This window comes from Cyprinus carpio, chromosome B13, assembly GCF_018340385.1.
Source record: "Cyprinus carpio isolate SPL01 chromosome B13, ASM1834038v1, whole genome shotgun sequence".
Taxonomy (NCBI): domain Eukaryota; kingdom Metazoa; phylum Chordata; class Actinopteri; order Cypriniformes; family Cyprinidae; genus Cyprinus; species Cyprinus carpio.
Genome location: NC_056609.1, coordinates 3417055 through 3441750, shown reverse-complemented (window position 1 = coordinate 3441750; position 24696 = coordinate 3417055). Strand labels below are relative to the sequence as shown.

General features: G+C 37.3%; 1 protein-coding gene across 13 annotated transcripts in view; it reads left to right on the top strand.

Moving 5' to 3' along the window:
• Positions 1-24696, top strand: part of LOC109069345 (neurexin-1a-like) — a 174196-nt gene that overhangs the window by 138353 nt on the left and 11147 nt on the right. For 4 of the 13 annotated variants that reach the window (XM_042736268.1, XM_042736269.1, XM_042736266.1 and 1 more), the window contains 3 exons: positions 4495-4584; positions 5668-5990; positions 7019-7106. In XM_042736268.1, coding sequence (XP_042592202.1) covers positions 4495-4584; positions 5668-5990; positions 7019-7106 — 501 coding nt within the window. The remainder of the gene's footprint in view (positions 1-4494; positions 4585-5667; positions 5991-7018; positions 7107-24696) is intronic. The other 9 variants (XM_042736270.1, XM_042736267.1, XM_042736277.1 and 6 more) reach the window with 3 other exon arrangements.

Here is a 24696-nt window from a genome sequence, read left to right as displayed (position 1 = left end):
CTGCATCATCAGACAGAAAGTTATAAATAAAGAGAAAGACATTTATTTATTTATTACGAGGAAGATCATTCCACCAGCCAGGAATGGTGAAGGAGAATGTTCTGGAAAGTGATTTTGAGCCTTTGAGCTACAGCTGACCAGCCTTCTAGCTAGTTTAATGTTTTTTTTTTTTTTTGTTTGTTTTTTTTTTGTTTTTTACTTACCCGACCGGACAAATAACCTGACAAAAATTTACGTGACAAAAAAATAACCAGCAAAGCATCAGCGTTTTAAACGAATCAGTTGAATGACACGACTCACTCATTAAGTGGCTTACCGCCACATACTGGTGGTTTAGTATGTTTAAAAGTATGCATTTAAAAGTAAGGGCACCTCTTTTTGCAAACGCAGCATCATGGATGTGTGAGTAAGGGTGTGACCCCTGTGCTCCTGTCATTGCTTGGCAGTATGGCCGGTGGATTGTGCCTTTTCTAAGGCTTAACAGGAGGAGAAGGAGCAGTCTACCCTTCCGTCGCCGTCAGTCCATGTCGAATTTTGAATGGGATTGATAGGGCGGGTAGACGACAGACCCATGTCACTGTTGGAACCGATCATAGGCGGCGACGTGATGACGGTGTACATGAGAAATTTATAAAAAAAATATACATGTGATAAGAACCTCTGAACTAGGTGCATCGCCTTACAAGATGCCTGATACATACGTCGTCTCCATGTAAATCACCATAAACAAAATTTAAAGTTTGCTTTACAGTAGATGTATTTGTTATAGGCTATTACTTTTTAGTTATTTCCTAAAAAAAGTGTCAATAGTACATAATAATTGCTGCATAATAAAGTCTATTTCATGTTTGATAACTTCTGTTTAGCTGTTATGTTGGTGTTGAAGTGAAGTACAGCACATTAATGTTCAGTTTATTAGTCAAGGCCCTACTTTTTGCTTGGATGCTACAAAAAGTACGGAAACCCTAAGAGGCTATGCATAATTTCTGCATGAATGTTTTTTCTTTCTTGTTTCCTTGTGATCTTGACATAAAAGAGTGTCATTTTAACATAAATAAAGTTGTATTTATATTAGATATTAATTAGACATTCTTCAACATTAAATGATGTGTAGAACAAAGTCATTCTGAGCAAAGATGCTAGTTTTATGAATTTATAATGTTTGGGACTCCAATCAACTATTTTAACACAAAGATGAAGGCTGTTAATGTTATCCACTAGATGGAACCACAGGATGAGAAATCTTTTAAGCCTAATTTTTTTTTTTAATATAAGTTTCCATCCTTATAAATTGAAACAAAAGCGTTGATCTATTTAATTTGCATAACTATGATGTGACAACATAATATTATAAAATAACAACACAAAATAAAAATCTAAAAAAATAATAATCATCACAACATTAACAACAATAAAACACAACAATAAGAAAAAAAACTACAAAACATTAAAAAAAACAAAAACAAAAAAGAAAAAAAAAGGTTTTTAAAATGCAATAACATTTAGTAAAATTCAATAAAATCAAGATCTTATAATAAAATCTTAATTCAATTTAATCTTTATTTGATTGACAAAAGTGCAAAGAAAAGATTTTAATGTTTTCACTGACCAAATAAACTGTAATCTGTAAATATAAGCAAATTGGGACAGACAGACGTTTAACACTGTCACATCAACTATACTTTTAATTACAATGTTTAATTGTTTATGAATAGAGGATACTAATTGTTTTGCCCAATCTCGCTTTATACAAGACTTCAGCTGCTCATCAGTCTGTTGTCATTATTGCCTGATTGTCCTATTCATGATGGGCCATACATGTTCAATATAGGAGACAGATCTGGACTGATCTCGTACATTCACTCAATGTCTATGAAACCATGCTGTTGTAGCACATACACAATGAGCGCTGGCATTGTCTTGATCTAATAACCATGGACTTCCCATGAAAGACGTCATCTTGATGGCAGTCTCTGTACAATGCCAATATAATGCCTCTATGTCAATGCTACCCTAACACATGCCAGACACCCATACCTTTTGCTCTGATAAACCCCCATACAATAACAGATGTTTGCTTTGTGTTTGTTGCTTGTGAAAGTTTGGATGGTCCCTTTGGTCTTTGGGACTGAGAACTCGGCATGCATTTTCCCAGTGGACTCATCTGACCACAGCACACATTCCCACTGTCTCTTTGACTGTCTGAGATGCACTCTGGCCCACAGAACCCATGGCATCACTGCACAGAATTGATGTATAGCTTTCTGATGAGCCAAACCATCTGATGAGTTTCAAAACAGTTTAACCCTTCATGCCCTGAAGGCATTTTTGCCTCACTGAAGGTGTTGTTTTTCTTAGTGACATACACAAAAGTAATGACTTATAACACGAAAACTGTAGCAAGGAGAGTCAAAAGATTGTTATCATTTGATAGAAAACTTTACGTACTTTCAGGGGGAAAAAAAATTCATTCGGACATTCTCCTGCTGAGAAATAGCTGATAAAAATGTAAGAAAAATGTGTGCTCAAGGGAAATTTTTCATATCTGTCTTATTTGACATTCAATTTCTCAGAAAAGAAATAAGGTAGGAGGGAAATTATTTTTTGATGATGTTCCCCAGCATGTTACCTGTATCTGTTTCAAATTTTGTGGTGATAGCATAAAGTATCCAAAAGTTACAGTATTTTGGAACAAAATATGCCTTTTTGGATAGCTCTTGACTCCCTGAAGGCGTTTTATAAACTTTTGTTTTCTGAGTGCCATACACAAAAAAAATATAATGACTCATAACTCCAAGACTGTAGCAAGGAGAGTCAAAAAAAAAAAGGACCAATTACCCCATTTACCATTTACAAATATAGGAAGGTAAACTTAAAGGAAGCTTATTTTCCAACTCCCCTTGAGTTAAACTGTTGAGTTTTACCGTTTTCGAATCTGATTAGACCATTAGCATCTCGCTCAAAAATGACCATTACTGACTTATACTCTCATTCCGATGTAATAGTCAAGGAACTTTGCGCCTGCTGCACCCATGGTACGGCAGCAATGATATTATGCAGCGCCTGAAAATAGGCTTAATGGAAGTTACCTAGCTGGGACTATTTTCAGGCACTGCATAATATCATTGCGCCTTTTCAACAGCATTGGTGTCACATGTCTGTGGTGGCGACATACCCCTTCTCTAACGTTAAAGTACACGACTGTCTCCTTCAGTAGGTTGTCCATGGCACGATCCACCCGCCATACGGCAGATGCGGAACGAGAGTGACACAATTCCTCAGAGAACGATGTTATCGGCATCAACCAATGAATTGGAGTGATTCTATATTATATAATTTTATATATAAATGATATAATTGTTACACCTTGGGGAAGTTCCCATAGCTCATCTATTGAGACCACGTTGATTGAAATTCTTGATGGTATCTTATATTTTACAGTATCATGATTTTTGCATTAATAGTATAATGTGACTATGTGTTTGAAACATTATAACAGAAATATGTTAATTTGTTAAGATACAAATAAAAAAGTTAAGAAAATAAACTTTTTATCATGTATTGATAATATTTAAAAGATGAACTAAATGAATGTGAAAGAGAGATGATGGAAACAAATTACATAGCTTTATTCTGGAGTACCAAATTTATTGTGCTTATTGGTAGTCCTTTGTTTCACAAAGCTTATTTTCACATGCTGGTAATTTAACTTTAGGTTATATCATAGGTACAGGTAAAATGTGCACAGAATGTGTGTAAGTGTACAATAATTGTTTACCATTTTAACAATAAAAATAGATCATAAAAATAGCATTATTTATTTAGGATTGCCCTGACTTAGTTATTTCACATACCATATGTCTACATAAAAAAAAAAAAAATAATAAAAAAAAAAAGATTGTCCTGCTCAGTTTACATCCCCTTGGTTTTTCATACACTTTGTATCTTTCTCAGTGATCAGTGACTGTTTATATGTTTTGTGGCAGTCCCTGCTTTATCCGGAGTAATGACGCTGCCTACAGTTCTTAAGGAAAATTTTCCAGTCACTGCTCATTCTTTGGATTTTCAACATTGTCTACATATTTGAATTCTTCCAACAGTTACTGCATGATGTTGATATCCAGCTTTTCACACTTATGTTTGAGGGACTCAACTATTACAAAAGGTGCAAACAGTAATTGATTATCAAGAAGGCAGTATACACTATATTAGGAATCAAGGTAATGTAAACTTTTGCAAACAGGATGATTGCTATAAAGTGCAGTTATATAAGATCTCTTATGTTTGTATAAATTCGTTATTGGGTTAAAAAAAAAAAAACTAACATAAAATTCACTAAACTGAAAATACATGCAGTATATAAACTGAAATTGAGTGTAATATATCTAATATAAGATTTAAAATCTTTTCATTTTAACAGCTCGAATAATAAGTTTTAAAGTTCCCCATTGATTTTGGATTGTAACCAATGAAATGTCTCTTTAAACTTTAAAGGAAACATTGATAGTGAACGGCTGGCGATCGCTAGACAGCGAATTCCATATCGACTTGGTCGAGTAGTTGACGATTGGCTACTCGACAAAGGTAAAACACTGATAAAACTTAATGAATATGATTTAAGTAGTATATTTTTAAATGTGAAATAAAGCAATAATTTAAGCATTTAGTTAAATAAAAGGATGAATTTTAAATAGATTAATGTAGCTTGTAATAACTTATTTAGTAATGTACTGATCTGTATTAACTAATCTATGTCATAAATTTTGGTTAAAGGGACTGTAGATGTAAGTTTATATAAGCTTATTAAAAAGTATTTTTAATGTAATTTAAACCTTTAAATCATAAAATCAAAGTTTCCAAATTAAAATGATAATTGTGTTAATAGTCAATTGACAAATTGTAGCATGTGTAAATGTGTACATTTGTGTACCTTTTTGTCATATTAATACAAAAACAGCCAAAATAACTAGATATTTAACAATCATAATAAGCACTGTAATAATTACCAATATAATAATAGATAATATTTAAATAATTTTTAAAAAATATTAATTGCCATTTGAGTCCCTTTAAGAAAAATTTACGTGTAGCTAAGAAAATTACAAAACATCCACTGGAAAAAAAAGAATAATTATAATAACTTTGAAGTGCATGTATAATCATTTCATCTTTTAAATGAAATGCACAACTGTTTTTCTTGTTGATTTTAATTGAATTATTTTTCAGTCTTCCTTTGTTTCATGACCACCCTGTTTACCTTTGCATCCAATCCAACTCATCTTGCTAAAAGGCAGACATGTTTGTTATTGTTATATATATATATATCTTCTCCCTCTTTTACTTTAATCAGCAATGCTTGGCTTTGCAAAACTTCATTTGGAATGAATCTAGGTGTTGATAAATGGTAGTGTTAAAGAGGCCTTTTAGCAAAGTGCCAGAGTTTAAACCTATTACCACTGTTTTGTTATCTTTTATTTTACATTATTTGTGTTTCATAAGCATCCCTTCATTACAGCCATGATAAATCGTCAGACATTTACATTCCCCTGTACCTGAATAATCCGTCTTTTCCTCAGGCGAGATTATTTCCATCACTCTCCCTCACGTATGTTTCTCTTCAGTCTGCACTAAGTTTTTTTGTATTGCAGTAACTTTGTTCTCCCGCAGGCCGTCAGCTCACAATCTTCAACAGCCAGATGACCATCCAGATCGGGGGCTGGGAAAGAGACCACAGCCGTGCCTTCCAGGGCCAAATGTCTGGTTTCTATTACAATGGTTTGAAGGTTTTTAACATGGCTGTGGAAGGAGACCCCAACATCCGCATCGAAGGCAGCGTGAGGTTGGTTGGGGAGGTGCAGTCGTCCTCCACATCACCACAGTCCAGTGCTACGGTTTCTCGCTCTGAAACCTCTACCTCAGTCATGGAGATCACTACCACAACCACCTCCAACCACAAGATCAAACCGAGCACAGCAAGCGAACCCCAGCAGGTCAGAAAACTCCACTCGTTCCTTTAGTTGACCTCCACCCTTTCCTTTCCTTTTCTTTGTTCTACCTGTCCCATCACTATTTCGCTGGACTTTTCTTCTGATTTTTATGGCCCAAAACTACTGAATGTGCTGCAGAGTTTCTCCAAAATTGTGGCAATATTTGCAGTCTTTTTTGTATTGTTTCGCAGTGAAACCCAACCAATATTCATGATGTTTTTAGTGTTAATGCCAGTACGAGTACAATTACCTGTAAATACTTTTGTGCATAATTACTGATATTGTGGTCGTGGTGCATCGTATGTGTCCTGGGTAAACGTAGAATAAACTACCCTGGCACAAAATCGCAGCAGTACTGATATAATGTATAAGAATAAGTAATAAAAGCCAGTTGGAACTGCTCACAGTCAAAGAGTCAATAACCTTAATAAAGGCATTGCAAAAAAATACAGTTACATTTAATTATCGAGGCTATTTACACTAATAGAACAAACAAAATGACAAGAAGAAGAAGTAGAAGAAGAAGAAGAAGAAGAAAAAATAACAGACTGACAACAGGAAATGGGTCGCGGAGAGTAAGGACAGTAGATTTCGTTTTTGATGTGACCGATATGATATACAGTACATCGCCCTTTCTAATGTTTACATATGTGATATCACACCATTTAATTTTTATAAACTTTTCAATTTCAACGTAGCTTGCTTGTAACCAAATAATGGTTATGTGTAATCTTTGTCGCATGAAAAATGTCTGTTTCAAGAAATGGAAAGTGGATTCAGAAGTAAAAATGTGTTTGTTTAATTCGCTCCCAGCAAGTGTAGCACAGTTATTCACGTTGATAGTCTGAATGTCTGTAATCTATTATATTAATTTGTTTGTTTATTGTTATACTTTTCACAGCTAAAGAGTCTCAATCTAATGCTTTGTATACCCATTCAATTAAGCTCAGGTTTCCATTTCTCGTGTTTTTCATTCTGTGTGCAGTTCTTCTTGCATTCATCCACTCTTTCCTGTACCATCTGTTTTCCAGACTATTGATGACTTGTTGGTAGCATCTGCCGAGTGCCCCAGCGACGATGAGGACATAGACCCGTGCGAGCTGAGCTCAGGTAGGTTAGGTTAGTCAGCTCTTTATTACCACTTTTCTTCCTTACTGTGTTTGTCCTCACTTTCTCCTCAGCAGTTGTGCTGTTCTTCTACAACAATATGTCTTTACCTGGTATATTAAAAGATAAAAAATACTAATTTTTACTGCTGTTTGGGTTGTGGTTTTCCCACACAATTGGCCCCACATCAGGGGGCCACATCAGGAATTTTAATGCAGGTTGATTGAGCTTGTCATTGTAGATTAATTGCACATTGATGTCTGTGTGTAGAAAAACAACAACAACAACAGTGAATATGGACAGAAGAAGAGTGAAGTAAAGAGAAAAGAATGTATAAACTATTATTAATGGTCTTGACAGATCAAAATAAATTATCAGAAAGGATTTTCATTTATTGTATGAAGATTATAGATAATGGTATGTATTTGTAAATGCTTATAAATGGCAGTTTAACGGGGGACGGTTAAAAAATTAACCAAAAGGGAAAACAAATAGAGAACATGGAGGATTCCCTTCAGTCCTCTGCCCTGGAAATGTGACAATCACTTGTTATAGAAAATAAAAATTGTTTATTTGTTTTAAAGTAGGTAGAAGCAATTAATCTTTAATTTAGGCTCTTAGCCCAAAAAAAAAAAAAAAAAAAAAAAAAAAAAACATTTACTTGCTACTGGGAGGAGAACTAAATGACCTAGACAGGTAAAAGAAAAGAAATAAACAACAGAAGCTTCCCTATACTTTCTTACTAACCAAAAACAGAGACAGACATTTTTCAAAAGAAATGTATTAGAAAGATACAATAGTTTTTAATATGGACACAAGTTGTAGAAAGAAAGAAAAGGATCATTAACTGATAGCAAAAGGGCTACAACACTTAGTGATGGGACGACTGATACAGAGGCTCTGATGCAGTTTTCAAAGCACTATTGTATCACACTGTGCTAATGCTCGTATCAAAATGACAACACCACGTGATTGATGACGTTTGAAGCTTTGAACGTCATGCAGTATCGGAAAGGTTGGGACAGCTGGTTTGAAAAAAATTGGTGCTTCGCATGACTTTACATTACATGTTTGACTTTACATTGATTTGGTTGTGTGTTTGTGTGTGTGTGTGTGTGTGTGTGTGTGTGTGTGTGTACACTTATATAGGATTCAGTAGAATAGTTTAGAATAACCTCAACACCAGACAGGAACTGAATGCACGTCACACCTCTATTGCATTTTGTCATGTTCTATAGCTGGAGTCTCAGAGACCCTGAACAGCTCGCCCAAAATATTTTTAATGCTACTCATGTCAATAATTAATTATAATCGCACACTTGTATATTTTATATTATTGGTCAATATGTGAATCCGTTGACCAGACTACGCATGACATGAGTTGGCACAGATTAAAAACATTTTCAAACCATCATCTGCTCTGCAATGTTTTGTTAGATTTGGGGGAGAAACCAAGTATGACCACCCGTGTTAAAAGCTTTGAGTAATGAACCGTTTTTCGGCACAATTTCATTAAAGCCTAAAATGGTTCAGAAAGCCTTGATTTCCCATCACTAACAACACTGCTTTCACATCAACGCACACACAAGCTAAAATGTGTGCAAACTAATTGCAATACAAAGAAGACCGAAACTCAAAAGTGAAAACTGTTCACATCCAGAATGCAAGTTTCTGGAGGCCACATAAGTCTGAAGTAATGAATTTAGGTAAAGGGGTGCAGAGCCAGTGGTTGATTCTTAGGCAGACATCAATGCCTTGAATTTTATGCAAGCAGGTATTGGTAGCCAGTGCAAATTGATGAACAGAGATGTGACATGCTCTTTTCGGCTCGTTAATGACTAATCATGCAGCCACATTCTGTATTAGCTGCAGAGGTTTGATAGAACCACTGGCGTAGGCAGAATTTTAATTTTAATTTCTGAAACAGAAGTCATTTAAAATGTTATTTGTATATTTTCATTTTCATTCTACAGTAAATGTAGCCTAGCCTTTTCAAGGCTCTCTATTTCCTCATTATATTACCTCAAATATATTATATATAGGCTAACTAATGTGTTTAAAATTATTTGTTCAGAAAGGTCATGTTTGTGATTTTTTTTTTTTTTTTTTTTTTTTTTTTTTTTTAATTTGTTATTTAAATTAATAGAACTACATATTCAGAAAAAGGTGCAGTCCCACAATTTATAAAAATAATCTTTATGAGGATGACTGGCAACAGCTGGTCTTGAATTCTTTAGACACCGCACACGAAACAACTTTAAACACTGACTTAAAACACTAACTGAAAACAGTGACTGAGCCAAAATGACATTCATAATTGGCTTGATGGTTCTCAGACCGGCTTTACAGAATGAACCGGATCAACCTGTGTTTGGAACTGAAAGTCTTACCTACTTGTTGGCTGATGGATGGGTTCTCTTCCACATCAGTGAGTTTTTAAACTTCAGTTTTACAGAATTATGGGTTGCACTTTATTTTACAGTACATGTAGTAACGTACTTATAGTGTACTTACAGTGTATTTATCTAAGAAAGTTCTGGTAATACAAAGTAACTACATGGGGTAGGGTTAAATTTAATTTAAATAGCACATTTATTAAGGCAAGGCAAGGCAAGTTTATTTATATAGCACATTTCGTACACAATGGTAATTCAAAGTGCTTTACATAAAAGAAGGTAAAATAATCATGAAGAAAAATAATAACAAAAATAAAACAAGCAATTTTTAAAAACATAAAACAAGCAATTTTAAAACATTGGAAATGATTTAAAAATTGACGTATTTAAAATGAATTTAAAACAGTTAAAAATAGAAAATGATTTTACATAGAATATAGTGAATATGTAAAATACAGTGCAATCAATTCGGACATCGCACATTGCTCATTCAACAAATGCACAGCTAAACAGATGAGTTTTGAGTCTAGATTTAAATGTGACTAATGTTTTAGCACATCTGATCTCTTCTGGAAGCTGATTCCCAACTGCGGGCGGCATAGTAACTAAAGGCGGACTCCCCTTGTTTTGTGTGAACCCTTGGTATTTCTAACTGACTCGATCCTAATGATCTGAGTGGTCTGTTAGGTTTATATTCAGTGAACATATCTGCAATATATTTTGGTCCTAGGTCATTGAGTGATTTATAAACGAGTAAAAGTACTTTAAAATCAATCCTAAATGTAACTGGAAGCCAGTGTAAGGACCTGAGGACTGGTGTGATATGCTCAGATTTTCTGGTTCTAGTCAGAATCCTGGCAGCAGCGTTCTGGATGAGCTGCAGCTGTCTAATGGTCTTTTTGGGAAGGCCGGTGAGGAGACCATTACAATAGTCCACCCTGCTGGTGATAAAGGCATGAACAAGTTTCTCTAAGTCTTGACTGGAAACAAAACATCTAATTCTTGCAATGTTTTTTAGATGATAGTATGCTGATTTAGTTACTGCTTTGACATGACTACTGAAACTAAGGTCTGTCTCCAGAATCACACCAAGATTCCTGACTTGATTTTTAGTTGTTTGTCCCCTTGAGTCAAGGTATGCATTCACCTTGAAAACTTCATCTTTGTTTCCAAATGCAATAACTTCAGTTTTTTCCTTGTTTAACTGAAGAAAGTTCTGGCACATCCAACTATTAATTTCATCAATACATTGGCAGAGGGAGTCAATGGGGCTGTAGTCATTTGGCGATAAGGATAGGTAAATCTGGGTATCATCAGCATAGCTGTGATAGGCAATTTGGTTCTTTCTCATTATCTGACTTAGTGGGAGCATATACAGGCTAAACAAGAGCGGTGCCAGAATTGAGCCTTGTGGGACTCCGCATGTCATGGACGTCCACTTAGAATTATGCTCTCCTAGACCCACATAATAACCTCTCCCTTCTAAGTATGACCTGAACCATTTGAGTACCATCCCAGAAAGCCCGACCCAGTTTTCCAGTCTCTCTAGTAGTATGCTATGATCTACAGTGTCAAACGCAGCACTGAGATCTAGCAATACCAGCACTGATATTTTGCCAGAGTCAGAATTTAAGCGAATATCATTTATTATCTTAATGAGCGCTGTCTCTGTGCTGTGATGCAGTCGAAAACCAGATTGAAAATTGTCCAGGTATCCATTTGAGTTTAAGTATTTGTTCAGCTGATTAAAAACTACCTTTTCTATAATTTTGCCTATAAAAGGAAGATTAGATATTGGTCTATAATTGCTCAGAATGGTGTTATCAAGATTGCTCTTTTTCAGGAGGGGCTTTACAACTGCAGTTTTCAGGGAGTTTGGAAATGTCCCAGAAAGAAGTGAGGCGTTCACCACTTCTAAGAGATCTGCTTCTAAACAGTTAAGCACACTTTTGAAAAAAGATGTGGGAAGTGTGTCAAGATCGCAGGTTGACGATTTTAGGTGCTGCACTATTTCTTCCAAAATTTTGCTATCAATTGCTTCAAAAAATAGACATAGTATCTTTTTGATATTGCGTCCAGATCTGTCTGACCTCTGCATTACTTGAGGATGTGCTAATTGCCTTCCTGATATTAATGATCTTCTCAGAAAAGAAGGAAGCAAACTCATTGCATTTGGTAACTGAGAGCATTTCACTGGGAATCTGACTTGGGGGGTTTGTCAGTCTCTCAACAGTGGCAAAAAGAGTACGAGTGTTGTTTAAGTTACTGTTTATAAGGTTTGAGAAGAAATTCTGTCTAGCTGTGGCTAGTTTCACATTAAAAGCATGAAGGCTGTCTTTATAAATGCTATAGTGAATTTCAAGTTTCGTCTTCCGCCACATCCGCTCGGCTTTTCTGCATTGTCTTTTCATAGTCTGAACTGCTGTTGATCTTCTCCAAACTGATTTCTGTCTGTTTGTTTTCTTACTGACTATTATTGGAGCAATATCATCAATAACATTCTTAACTTTTGAGTTAAAGAAATCAAGGAGAATATCAACAGAGTCTGCAGAAATGCTTGGTGTTAGAGATATAGCCTCCATAAACCGCACACTAGTGTTATCGTTAATGCATCTCCTTCTGACAGAGACAGATCTAGATTCATTGGTAGCAGAGATCAATATATCAAAGAAAATACAGAAGTGATCAGATAGTGCTACGTCCTTAATAACAATGGATGAAATGTTTAGACCCCTACTGATGATTAAATCTAGAGTGTGTCCACCTTTGTGTGTGGGTCCATGCACATGCTGAATCAGGTCAAAAGTGTTTAGAACCGTTATCATTTCTTTTGTAATTTTGTTTTCTGCATTATCTATATGAATATTAAAATCCCCTGCAATAGCAAAACAGTCAAACTCTGAGGAAATCATTGATAGCATATCTGTGACCTCTTCAACAAAGGCTGGAGAGTATTTTGGAGGCCTGTAAATAATGATAAACAGAATGCGTGGAGCACCTTTCAGCACAATCCCTAGATATTCAAAAGACAAGTACTGACCAAATGACATTTGCTTGCATTGATAGACATCTTTAAATAGAGCAGCTACACCTCCACCTCTCCTAACAGTCCTGCAGACACTCATGAAAGTAAAGTTAGGAGGGGCTGCTTCATTGAGGACTGTTGCACTGCAGCTGTCTTCTAGCCATGTTTCATTTAGAAACATAAAATCCAGATTGTTTGTGGTTATAAAGTCATTGATTAGAAATGATTTATTTTTTAGTGAGCGAATGTTTAAAAATGCCAACTTGATGGCAGTACTTTGTGTCTTTATATCAATCTTAGTTTGATGCATTATAGGTCGCAGATTCGATGAGTTTGCCCTTGAGCTTGAAAAGACCTTAGACTTTCTATCACGTGATAAAACTGAAATATAGAAAGCTACAGGCACGCTGGGTTCCCGCTTGTTCTGTAAACATTTGTGAATGTTGCTGCTATTATAGCGGGGACCCGACACATATCACTGAGAGCTGCTATCAGTTGTTTTTGGTTCACCTACAGCAGATGGAGGGTTTGGGCCCTGGCGTTGTGGCAGCGGTCGGAGAGCTCTCACAGGAGCAGGGCCCACAGGCTTTGGTGGTTGGGGGGCCCGCCGTTTTTTTGGTGATATTTGCGGGCTTGCAGCGAATGAGTGAGAGAGTTTAGTCCCAGCATACACCAATTCCTCAATTTTCTGTGAGAAGCACAGAAGTGGAGATGCTGGAGAGAGGGATAATGTGTCCGGTGAGAGGGGCTGTGTCTCTGGTGTTTCCAGTGACTGTGATATGTTGTCCTGGCTTCCCTGGCTGTTTTCCAGAAGGTCGTCCTTGGGTGCTGAGTCTTGTATCTGTTTTGATACATCACAGTCTGTCTGTGAGGAGCTCTGTGGGCAGGGCTCAGCCGGGATAGTGTCCATCAGAAGTGCTTGTTGTGGCTGGATGGTGTTATCAGTGTCCTTGTGGGATATGTCAACCACATGATGACTCGGACCTGGTGTGTGTGTGCTGAATGAATTGACATACTCTGCTGAAGGATGGCGTAAGCAGAAGTAGAAATTGTCCTTAAGCACTCTAGCTCCAAGTTTGTTAGGGTGGAGGCCATCCGGTTTAAACAGTTGTCTATGGCCCCAGAACAGATTGAAGTTGTCGATGAAATTTACTCCTTTTATATTGCAAGATCTTTGTAGCCATGTGTTCAGCCCAAGCAACCGTGAAAACATATTTGTTCCCCTTGCTGGAAGTGGTCCACTGATGAACGACTGAACTTTGAGTCTTCGAAGTGTTTCAAAGAGTTCACTGAAGTCCTTCTTAAGGAGTTCTGACTGCTCTTTCCGAATATCATTCTTCCCCACATGGATGATGATTCGATTTGCAGTCTTGTGCTTCATCAGAATGTTCTGAAGTTCCTTGTTCACATCAGAAACCGTTGCTTGAGGAAGGCAGCATGTTGTTGTAGTCCTGCTACTGATGTTTCTGATAATAGAGTCACCCACTATCAGAGTCCTGGGCTCGGCTGCGCTCTGAGCTGAATGCCGCTGTCTGCTCGACCTTGAGCGCCTGTTAGTAGCAGTGTTAGCTGCTGGCTGATCCGATACATGTTTAATCACATTTGGGGATTCCTCACCCGCATTCATTAATGCTTCAAATCTGTTCTCAAGATGTATAGGGGGTGGCAGAATACCAGTATTCACAAGCCTTGTAATAGTCGAATCTGGGGTAGAGGATGCTACAGCAGCAATACGAGAAACTCGTGACAATCTGATGTCTTGTGTTCCTTTGGGTCTCGCTCCCTGTTTGTGCCATCGATTAGTGTGGCGATCAGTTTCGGCTTGTTCCTCTACACTTGGTATAAACTGTTGAGATTCAGAAGATTCATGGGACTCACCGGCTGTATGCTGAGAGGGTTCATGACGACGGTCTGCTGAGTTTTCCGCCTGTTTTGGAAGTCCAGCAAATAACTTTGTTTCAAGAACCACAATCCTTTGTAGAAGTTTGCAGCAGTTTATGCAACAAGTATATTCAACAGGAGGCATTTTCTCTCTCTTCTGTTTGAATGTAGGCAGTTGTTTTCCCGTCTCCGGAATGTAAGCTGCTGGCAGTGGGAGGCAAAGTCTTCTTTTTGTAGTATAATTCCAGTCCCACAGATACTCAGTTTTAGTGTTTGTGCCAAAAATCTGTTGTTTGAGCACTGTGCTGATCTGCTGAAGTAAAAATCTTAGAAAAATCTGAGAAAAGTACAGAAATAAGAAGCAAAGCGCAGAGCAGTAAGCTAGAACGTCCGAACGGTAGCAAAGCCGGAAGCAGAATCCTAGTTATTACATAGTTATTGTAATTACTATAATAAGTACATAGTATGTACATGAGGAACAGGTCTGTAAAATAAAGTGCTACCGAATTATGCATTGCTGCTGTTTTTCTAACATTTACTAAAATACAACTGCAAATTACAGGCCAACTGAATACTGTAGGTGAACACGCATAAATTCACAGGCGCGACATACCCGAAACAGTCTGGATAACACCTAATTGCCTAACACAGCTGTCAGTCAAACTCATCAAGAATTAGACAAAAACGAATTTTATTTATTTTAGTTATCTGAGATGTTATAATAGTTTTGTAATTTGTAATTAAACAATAATTATTTAACAAATATTATATATTTGTATAGGCTAATAAAAGGGGGCTATCCATCAGTGGGTGGCCTATGCCCCTGGATAGAACTGATTGAAAGACCTGCCAAGAGAGCATTGTAATAGTCCAGCCTGGACAAGACAAGAGCTTGAACAAAGAGTTATGTAGCATGTTGCGATAAAATGGGTCCGATCTTCCGATTGTTTTATAAAGCAAATCTGCAGGACCAGGCCATTTTAGCAATGTGGTCAGTGAAATTAAGCTGATCATCAAGCACAACTCCAAGGTTTCTGGCCATCCTGGAAGGTGTTATGGTTGATGCACCTTGCTGGATGTAGAAATTGTGATGAAGTGTTAGGTTGGCTGAAACCACAAGCAGTTCTGTCTTGGCATGGTTGAGGATCATCAGGATGGAATGTGAAGTAGGTTTGAGTGTCATCAGCACAGCAGTGATATGGCACAGCCATATTTCTGAATGACAGAACCTAGTGATGCCATGTAGACAGAGAAGAGAATTGGTCCAAGAACTAAGCCATAAGGCACCCCAGTAGCTAGATGTTGCGACTTGGATACCTCACCTCTCCGAGATACTTTGAAGGACCTATCTGAGAGGTAAGGTTTAAACCACTGGAGTGCAGTTCCTGAGATGCCCTTTGTCAGTAGGGTTGACAAGAGAATCTGGTGGTTAACTGTGTCAAAAGCAGTAGAGAGATCCAGAAAGATAAGTATTGCAGATTTGGAAGCCACTCGTGCCAGTCTTAGGGCTTTTGCAACAGAGAGCAGGGCAGTCTTGGTTGAATGTTCACTTCTGAATCAAGACAGGTTGCTGTCCAGAAGGTTGTTCTATAATTAGTGGTTTCTGTCCTTTATTTATTAATACTTTTTTTTTCTTTGCCATGCCGACAATGTAAGAAACGCTTTTGCCTCATTTTATCCCATGCATTGGCAACCACATGTAAATACAGGCCCACTCTTTCATCTAAGCCATGTAGACTGACATTTTCATTATTGAATGAGAACTATTTGGGTTCTGGTCATGCACCCTTGGCCTTGCACACGCTGGCTGTTTTGTGAGGCACTTTGGTGAGCACACTAAATCAGATGCCAAGGCTGTTTGTGAGCTACTAAGAGCTCCTGACTTGGCACTGAGTTCTAACACGCATAAAGCTTACTCTATGAGATGTATCATGGCAGACATTGAAACAGAAGAACGTTATCTGTTGCTTAAACTGACAGACATCACACACAAGGATAAGGCCTTCTTGCTGAATGTGCCCATTTCTCTGTCAGGACTGTTTGGTGATGTAGTCCAATCAGTGGTGAAGGTCTGTTTGGTGGATGGCTTCATTTCAGCAGATGATCCCTCATCATGAGAGAGGCAGCCCACTGCCTCCTCAGTTCATTCTCGCTCAACATTATCTCAGAATCCCACCAGAGAAGTAAAAACAAACCATTCAGCATAGGGATGGAACGATTGCCGGTTTAATGATAAACCACGATAAAATGTCCTGACGGTTAGTATTATCGTTTAAAATTTAATTATCATTAAAACCTTTTGATTATCGCGATTTTGAAAACTCGCGATAAATCCTGTCCAGCCAGCACCAGTCTGATGCGGGAGCAGCACACGTTGTTGTTTTTTTGCACGAGATGATATGGCGGAAGGCAGTGAGAGCGCTAGGGAGATTTTTCAGCCATCTAAGAGGACCAAATTGGAGGTCTGGTCATATTTTGGCTTTTATAAGAGTCCTGAGGGCAATTTAATCGAGGACGGTCAACCTGTCTGCAGATCATGCAAGAAGAAAGTTGCTGCAAAAGGGGGAAACACGTCAAATTTGCTGAGCCATCTGCGTGATCACCACCCACTGTTATATAGCGAATGCAAGGTAAGTTTACTTTTACCTCAATACCAAGACTAACTAGGGCAAATTTCATTATCTCACTTGTAATTAACGCAAAGCTTCCACAAAGAAAAGTTTGCAGCAAGTTCCTTTGAGTCAAGACAAACGAACACATCCAAAATAATAAGGTTGACATTTATAAAATAATGTATTGTATACTCATAGAAAACTTATTACATATATATATATATATATATATATATATATATATATATATATATATATATATATATATATATATATATATATATACATATATATATTTACCTATAATAAATAATTATGTTTTAAAATCTTACCTGTTTATTAAACCATTATTTACGGTGTACAAAGCAATCATCCTGACAATATGATCCCTAAAGCAATATCATTGTAGTATTAATACTAAATTTCTCTGATTTCATTTTCAATACATTCCAAAACTGAGACGCAAAATGGCAAGTTGCATTTGAATGAAACGAGAGCGCCTCCACGGTGATACAAGAGACATAAATGTGCATGAGTGTGTGTTATAATGCATCGCTTATGACAACAGTCATTATAAAGAAAGAAATGCAGCAGAACAGAATCGATATTCCAGTAGTTTAGTCATCTGACCCAACCAACTTATTTTGTTCATTTAAAATGTGTGTGTTAGTGATTTATTATCATTATTATTGTTACTTATTTATTATTATTATTATTATTATTATTGATAATATAATTGATGATAATAAAAATAATAATTAATACTAATATTGGTTATAAACAAATGCATAAAATGAGTGAATATTGTTATTATTAATGATAATGCATTTGATATGCCCTTGTTTACACAGTGGGCATGCAGCAGGCAAACCCAGTGGTGCTTCTGGTCCTGCGACTCCCTCCTCATCTACAGTTGTGACACAGACACTTGAACAAGCATTTACAAGGCAGACTGCTTATACCCTCACATCAAAAAATGCTCAAGAACTCACTGCAGCTATTTTACATTTCATTTCAAAGGACACGATGCCATTTCAAATTGTCGAGAGGCCTGGTTTTCAGAGGCTGATGAAAGTTGCTGTACCACACTACAAAGTTCCATCACAATTTTTTTTTTTTTTCCAAAACTGAAATACCAAACCTATACAACCAGGTCAAAGATGATGTTGTAAAAAAATTTAACTCAAGGAGCATGGTTTGCTGCAATTACTGACCTCTGGACTAGTGAAAGCGGTGGTGATGCCCAAGGATACTTAAATAACTGTCATGGAGCAACTGTGCCAGCTCCTCGAACCTCTGAGCAAGTTAACGGATGCACTTGCCTCAGAAACACAAGAAACACTGTCAGCCATCAAGCCTGTCCTTGACCACATCAACTGCGATGTTCTGGCGGAAAAGGATACAGATACATCCCTGATCAAAGAAATGAAAAATGTAATGAGAGAAGATCTCAAAAGAGCTACAGAGAAAGCAAAGAGAGTCTTGAACATGGCTTGTTTCATTGATCCCCGTTTCAAAAGGAGCTCTTTAGATGAGTCTGAGGCTTCAAAAATTGACACTGACTGTGTCCAGGAGGCTGTGATGCTGGCTGCACAAGTCAGGGAAGAACCACAAAGCACCTCCACCACCACCAGCACTCCCACAGCAGCATCGGAGAGAGAAAAGGCCTAGCCGGGTTGCTGAGAAATATCACTTCAACAACAAGGCAGCAAAGAGGTGAAGAGGGTCAGATTCCGACCACTCCAGAAGACTGTGTAAAAGGAGAAATCAAAGTCTACCTGTCTCTGCCCCCACTTCCAGCAGAAGAGGATCCACAGGTGTGGTGGAGGGGACATGCATCAGAACTGCCTCACATTGCCAGGGTTGCCAGGAAGCTTCTGTTCATCCCAGCAACCAACGTGCCTTCAGAGAGAGTGTTCAGTGCAAGTGGGCATATTGTCTCCCCTCAAAGAGCACTACTTAAACCAGACAAAGTAAATATGCTGACATTTTTGCAATTCAATCTCAAGTGAACAAAGATAAACAAAAAAATATAACATGCAGTATAAGTCAGCTGCACTTTTTAGAACAGACATACAATCATTGCTGTTAATTTGATTTGTTTACATATGGTTGTATTGTTACATGCACATTGCTTTACTTGTGTTGTTTTTTTGTGTGCATTTGATGTTCTTATTTAAGGTACAGTTGATTAAGACTTGTACAAACTACTACCTCTCAGGGCTTCACTTTAATGTTAATTTCATGTGTATGCTTAAAAAAGTGCAATTGTATTTGTTGTTTGTTCAAATATAAAACTTATTGAAATGTTTTCAGTGTATGTATCAGTTCTTTTTTAACATTTTCATCTTAACATTTTAACAAAACCGTGATCATATTGATAACTGTGATAACTTTGGTCACTATAATCGTGATATGAAATTTTCATACCGTTACATCCCTAATTCAGCAAAATATCAGGCAGCATAACAGACTGTTTTTGTACGGGCAAAATAAATGGCAAAGCTTCCAGTCTCAGCCACTTCCAGTTAAGGTAAAAATAAAGTGGCTACAGTCCCTGTGCTAAAACATACTCTAGTTGAGTACCATCTGTAAGTCTTTTGTTGTTGTGTACCATCACCATTTGTATGGCAAATAAGTTTGCTGCTTTTGACCACAAAATGCCCAAATAATCATAGACTTCCACAAGTTATGAGACATATCAAAGTGCATGTTCGTGAGAAGCAGACAACCTTGCCTTACAAATGGGCTAGATAGTGCCAATGGGTACCAGCGGGCTTGGAACAGACTGGGAGTCAGAACCATGCAGGAGGCTGAGACCAGGGTGGGGCAGATGAGTGTAGTTCCTGACCAGAGAAACTTCAAACTGGGCAGAGTTGAACAGAGCAACTGGGCATTATGCTGTAAAAAGACAAAGTGCAACAAGACTAAAGCTAATCACTAGAAAAAGAAAAAGAAAAAAGAAAAAAAACTGAACAAGGCAAACCATGTGAAGTACAAAACAATCCGGCAAGAACATGATTGTAGAGGGTACAGTAAATATTGAGGATAGCACATGAGGTACAGGTGAGCACAATGAGGACTAGGCTAAATAACGTGGTACAGAAAAACAAGGGATGCAATCCAATTAAATTTTTTGACACACACTTGTGAAATTCCCTAAGCACTTCCCTCCGGTGGAATCCCCTTGCCACTTTTAAGTGGATTCTTCAAGTGGACGAGGGAAGTTTATATGGACAGACCCTCAAGCCCTCAATTTTGACAGAGGGAATGAGTCAACTCATATGTACACTTTGGGCAGCTCTATATACTACAATGCAACACGAATTTGATGTCACAGCAAATCACACTCATTTAACCTCCACCCAACACAACTAAGCATACCTATAGGCATATTGACTGGTGCATCAAACAAATTTATATGGGCAAAAATGTGAATAATAAATCAGTTCCATTGCAGATTGCAAAAGGTCAAGGGTTTAGCATGTTCCAGTTGAACCCACTGCAAGGGTCCACCAAGACGGAGGGTAGTCAGCAAGAAAAAGGCATAGAAATTGAAGTAGAACACAGCCAAGGAAGCAGGGCAAGGGGAGCACATGACCATCATTAAAGTTGCAGTCCGTAACTTTTTTTGGTTAAAAATTATCTGAAATCAATATTTGAGCAAGTACATGACCAGCCAGTGTTTAAAACTATCGCCTTACTTTAGCCCGATTCACAACGGTTATCTTATAATAATGTTTTCTAATTTGAGAGATACGGGTAAGTTTTCACTGGAAATTCGACCATGCTGCCGCGTCATTACGTCACATCTGTAAACATTAAGAAGTTTTCCTGGTTACTAGGCTATTGCATGCGAGGATCCTGCAGGTGATGGATTGTTTATAGCCTTTACTCACACCAGCTAGAATAATTAAATGTATCATTTCGATGGCAGCTAGTAATCCAGAAAGGACTATGTGTTTATGAAATACATGTGAATGAAATTAAATTATATTCCAGTTTTAAATGTGATTCTGATTACAGATAGCCTGGGATTACACAATATTTGTATTTTAAAGACAACCAGTTTAAAGGGAGCATAATTTGCTTTTTGGGTTAAAAGAATTTCTCAATATGAAATTCGAATGGTATGACAGTTAGAGATTAGACTGTACAGAAATTAAAATCTACAAACTAATACACACTATAGGCAATGCTGATTATGTTAACATTAATAATTTTAGAATAAAGTATAACAATAATAATAATAATTTGCATGGTTTGATGTGATATGAGCTAACCGATCTTTAGATTAAATCACCATTGGTAGCGCGATTTATTCTAATGCTTTTTTCCTCAGTTGGTCAAAACAAATGTGGCAGACCTGCTACTTACTTGTACACATGACAATATATGGTGAAAATTCTTATTTTGGTCATATATTCCAAGACAGAGGCTTGTGAAGTACAGGCAATATCCACACCAGTGCGGTGACTGACTGCCACACATACTCCTCAAAACATTAGATTCATCCACGCTGGAGCCGTGCCGGCGCACAACCCATGCGAGGAAGGTAATTCCACAAACAGCTGCAACTGCAGGTTTTCAAACAGAGATGGCGACAGAGGCAAAACTTATGGACTGCAACTTTAACAAAGGCATTAAGTGTATTTGACTTCATGCTGTGCAGACCAAAGACCAGTCTGCATTTTCCTGTAATATTATTGGAATATTGTGCCATGTTTATCAAAACTTTCCATTAGGCGTCCAGTGTATAATATGATGTAAAATGTAATGAATAATTAACAATAACTAATTGTATTATTAATATTTGTTGTGCAATATATTATTTCAGAAATAAAAAATAGCACTCATAATAATTTATTCCTGAAAATGTCATCTGACTTGCCGTGTAGCCACAGCTTTGCCGACAATGCAAAGAAAAAAGAGAAAAGCTCATGCAGAAAACTCTGTGTTAAAAGGCCTGCAACAAATTGTACAAATATGACTGACCTTTTAATCCCAACAACACCTTCATCTGCTTCAACTTTGTCAGGTGCTCTTCAGGAGATGAGGGTAGGTCAGAAGATGAGATTGCGCCTGCTGTGACATTTGCCAGAGGATGAGGCAGGGCAGCATCTCTAGTCAAACACAGCTTGGGCAAAAGAAAAAAAAATCTGAATGTGATTCAGAGCATGTGAGTCATGAAGATGAAGCCTCTACACTGTCAGTCATATTTTGTATGACCTCATTCAGGTGAACATTTTCCAACACCATCCTTTTCAAACCTCTTTAAACACTGTCATCGACAAGGCCTTTTATTGAATAGAACATTGCTTTCTTTCTGTGAGAAAACACACTCCCTCTTTGGTCTGTGTCTAGGATTTTTTTATGAATGGAAGCACATACAAGTTGGAGGTAAATGAGAAAAGCAGTTTGTGTTGATGCCAACCTTCCATTGTCAAGTCTGGAATAGCTAGAGAGCCAAATGTCAGCTCTCAGAGATCAGATCAAAAGACTACTTATTGTGCAGACATTATTAATATTGTTGGGAAGTGAGGGCTTAGTTACAAAAGGTACTCGACTCTGAGGCTGCATATGTACTTGAAGAGACCACAACAGACTGCCAGACCTTCCTGAATTTGATTTTGCTGTTAAACTAATATTGAAATATCGGAACATTTCAGGCATTGGTAATGGCAGGGGTTTGCTTGTCTCTTTCTTTCCAAAACTGCTGGTTAGTATGATAATTGATGGTATCCGCAGCATTATTCATGAATCCTTATTGCCTAATTATCTAAAACAGGCTAAAATTTACTCCATTCACATACATTTTACACAAGATGTGCAAGACATAACTTCTAAGGCTCAGTGCCCTGTCATATTGTAATATGTGACTGAAACTGTCCAAGAGAAATTAGTAGATCATGATTCACCTTCTGGGCAGTCTTTTGCAGTAATGCAAGCATACTAATGTTAGACAACGATAAGTGCATTGGCAAACAATAGGGCAGCGAATATACAAAGGATCTACAAAGATTGTCTTCTTTACTCACATCCATATTAATGTCTGGTGTAACTACAGTACATAATAACTAAAACCACTCTGAAAAGCAAAGAGTAAATTTGGTTGTTAGTTCAAACAAAAAAATAACCATTTAAATGTTCATTTGAAAAAAATCTGTTTTATTTATGTTTTATATATATCGTAACCAGTGCAGTGAGCCACAAGAATCCTGCAATTCCATTTACATTTAATCATTTAGCAGATGCTTTTATCCAAAGCGACTTACAAATGAGGACAATGAAAGCAATCAAAACCAACAAAAAAACAATGATATGCAAATGCAATAACAAGCCTCAGTTAGCTTAATGCAGTACACATAGCAAGGTTTTTTAAATCATATAATAAAGAAAAAGAAATAAAAAGATAGAATAGGAAAAGAATAGAGCAAGCTAGTGTTAGAGGCTTTTTTATTTTATTTTTTATTTATTTATTTATTTATTTTGCTTTTGTTAATTGTATAATAAAAAAGAAAACAAATAGATAGAATATAAAAAGATTAGAGAAGCTAGTGTTACTTTTTATATGAATATATAAAATGAATATGTGAATATGCAATTTAAATAGTTTTCTTGGGTATATAGGTGGCATCAGAAAATTAATAATTCATCAGTAATTCAGCAAGCAGTGCAGAAATAAAGGCCTCTCAAAACAAAAAGAAAAATTAGCAGCTATTGATATTGGGTGCAATTAAAAACAACCATCTCTAAAATCAAATTATAAAAATGATAATCAATCAAAATTCAGTTCAGTTTCGTAACACATGATTGAATAGTGACTCGTCTTACAGAGGTTTGATTTGCATTATGATTGGCTACCAGCTCCTGTAGCTGCAGAGTCCCGCCTCCAATGAAACGGAAAGCAGGGTACACAGGGGCGGATCAGTCCACAGGGGGAGGAGAATCCAACGAATCCTTGGCTCCACTGTCATGGCCACTGTCTGGATCATGTCTTGGACTAGCCATATCCTATATAAATATATATATGAAGGTATGAACTGCTGAACATTCGGCAGAGCACACCACAAAGTCTCCTGCCGATTTTCGATTATTCTGATGTTTTGCTGAACGTTGTAGTCAACGGAGCAGCAGCGCTGATCAGATGCTGGGGGAAGCGAGTCAGCGCATTGTCAAGCTCAGGAAGCGCGGATTTCGAACGCCGTTACCTAGCTTCCATCTGGCATATCTCCGCTCTCTACCCAACAAAATGGACAAACTACTTCTGCTCTCCCTGACAAATAAGGATTTCTCACATTCTGCTGCTGTGTGTTTCACGGAAACCTGGCTGAATGACGCCATTCCGGACAGCACGGTCCATCTGATTCTTGTGACACAGAATCAACGGTGAAATCGCGTGGCAGCGGGACATGCTTTTACATCAGTGAAAGGTGGTGTACGGATGTAATTGTGTTAAAGAAGATGTGCTGTCCTGATCTCAAAGTGATCTTCATTAACTGCAAGCCGTTCTATTCTCTGTGGGAGTTTCACTCGTTCATTCTTGTGAGTGTTTACATCCCTCCGCAAGCGCACGTGAGCTCAGCTTTACAGAAACAGCTTTACAGAAGCTTCTGTCACTAAAACAAATTCCTTGTATCTGCAAGCATACTTGGCAATACAGCTCTTACTGATTCTGATGTATATAT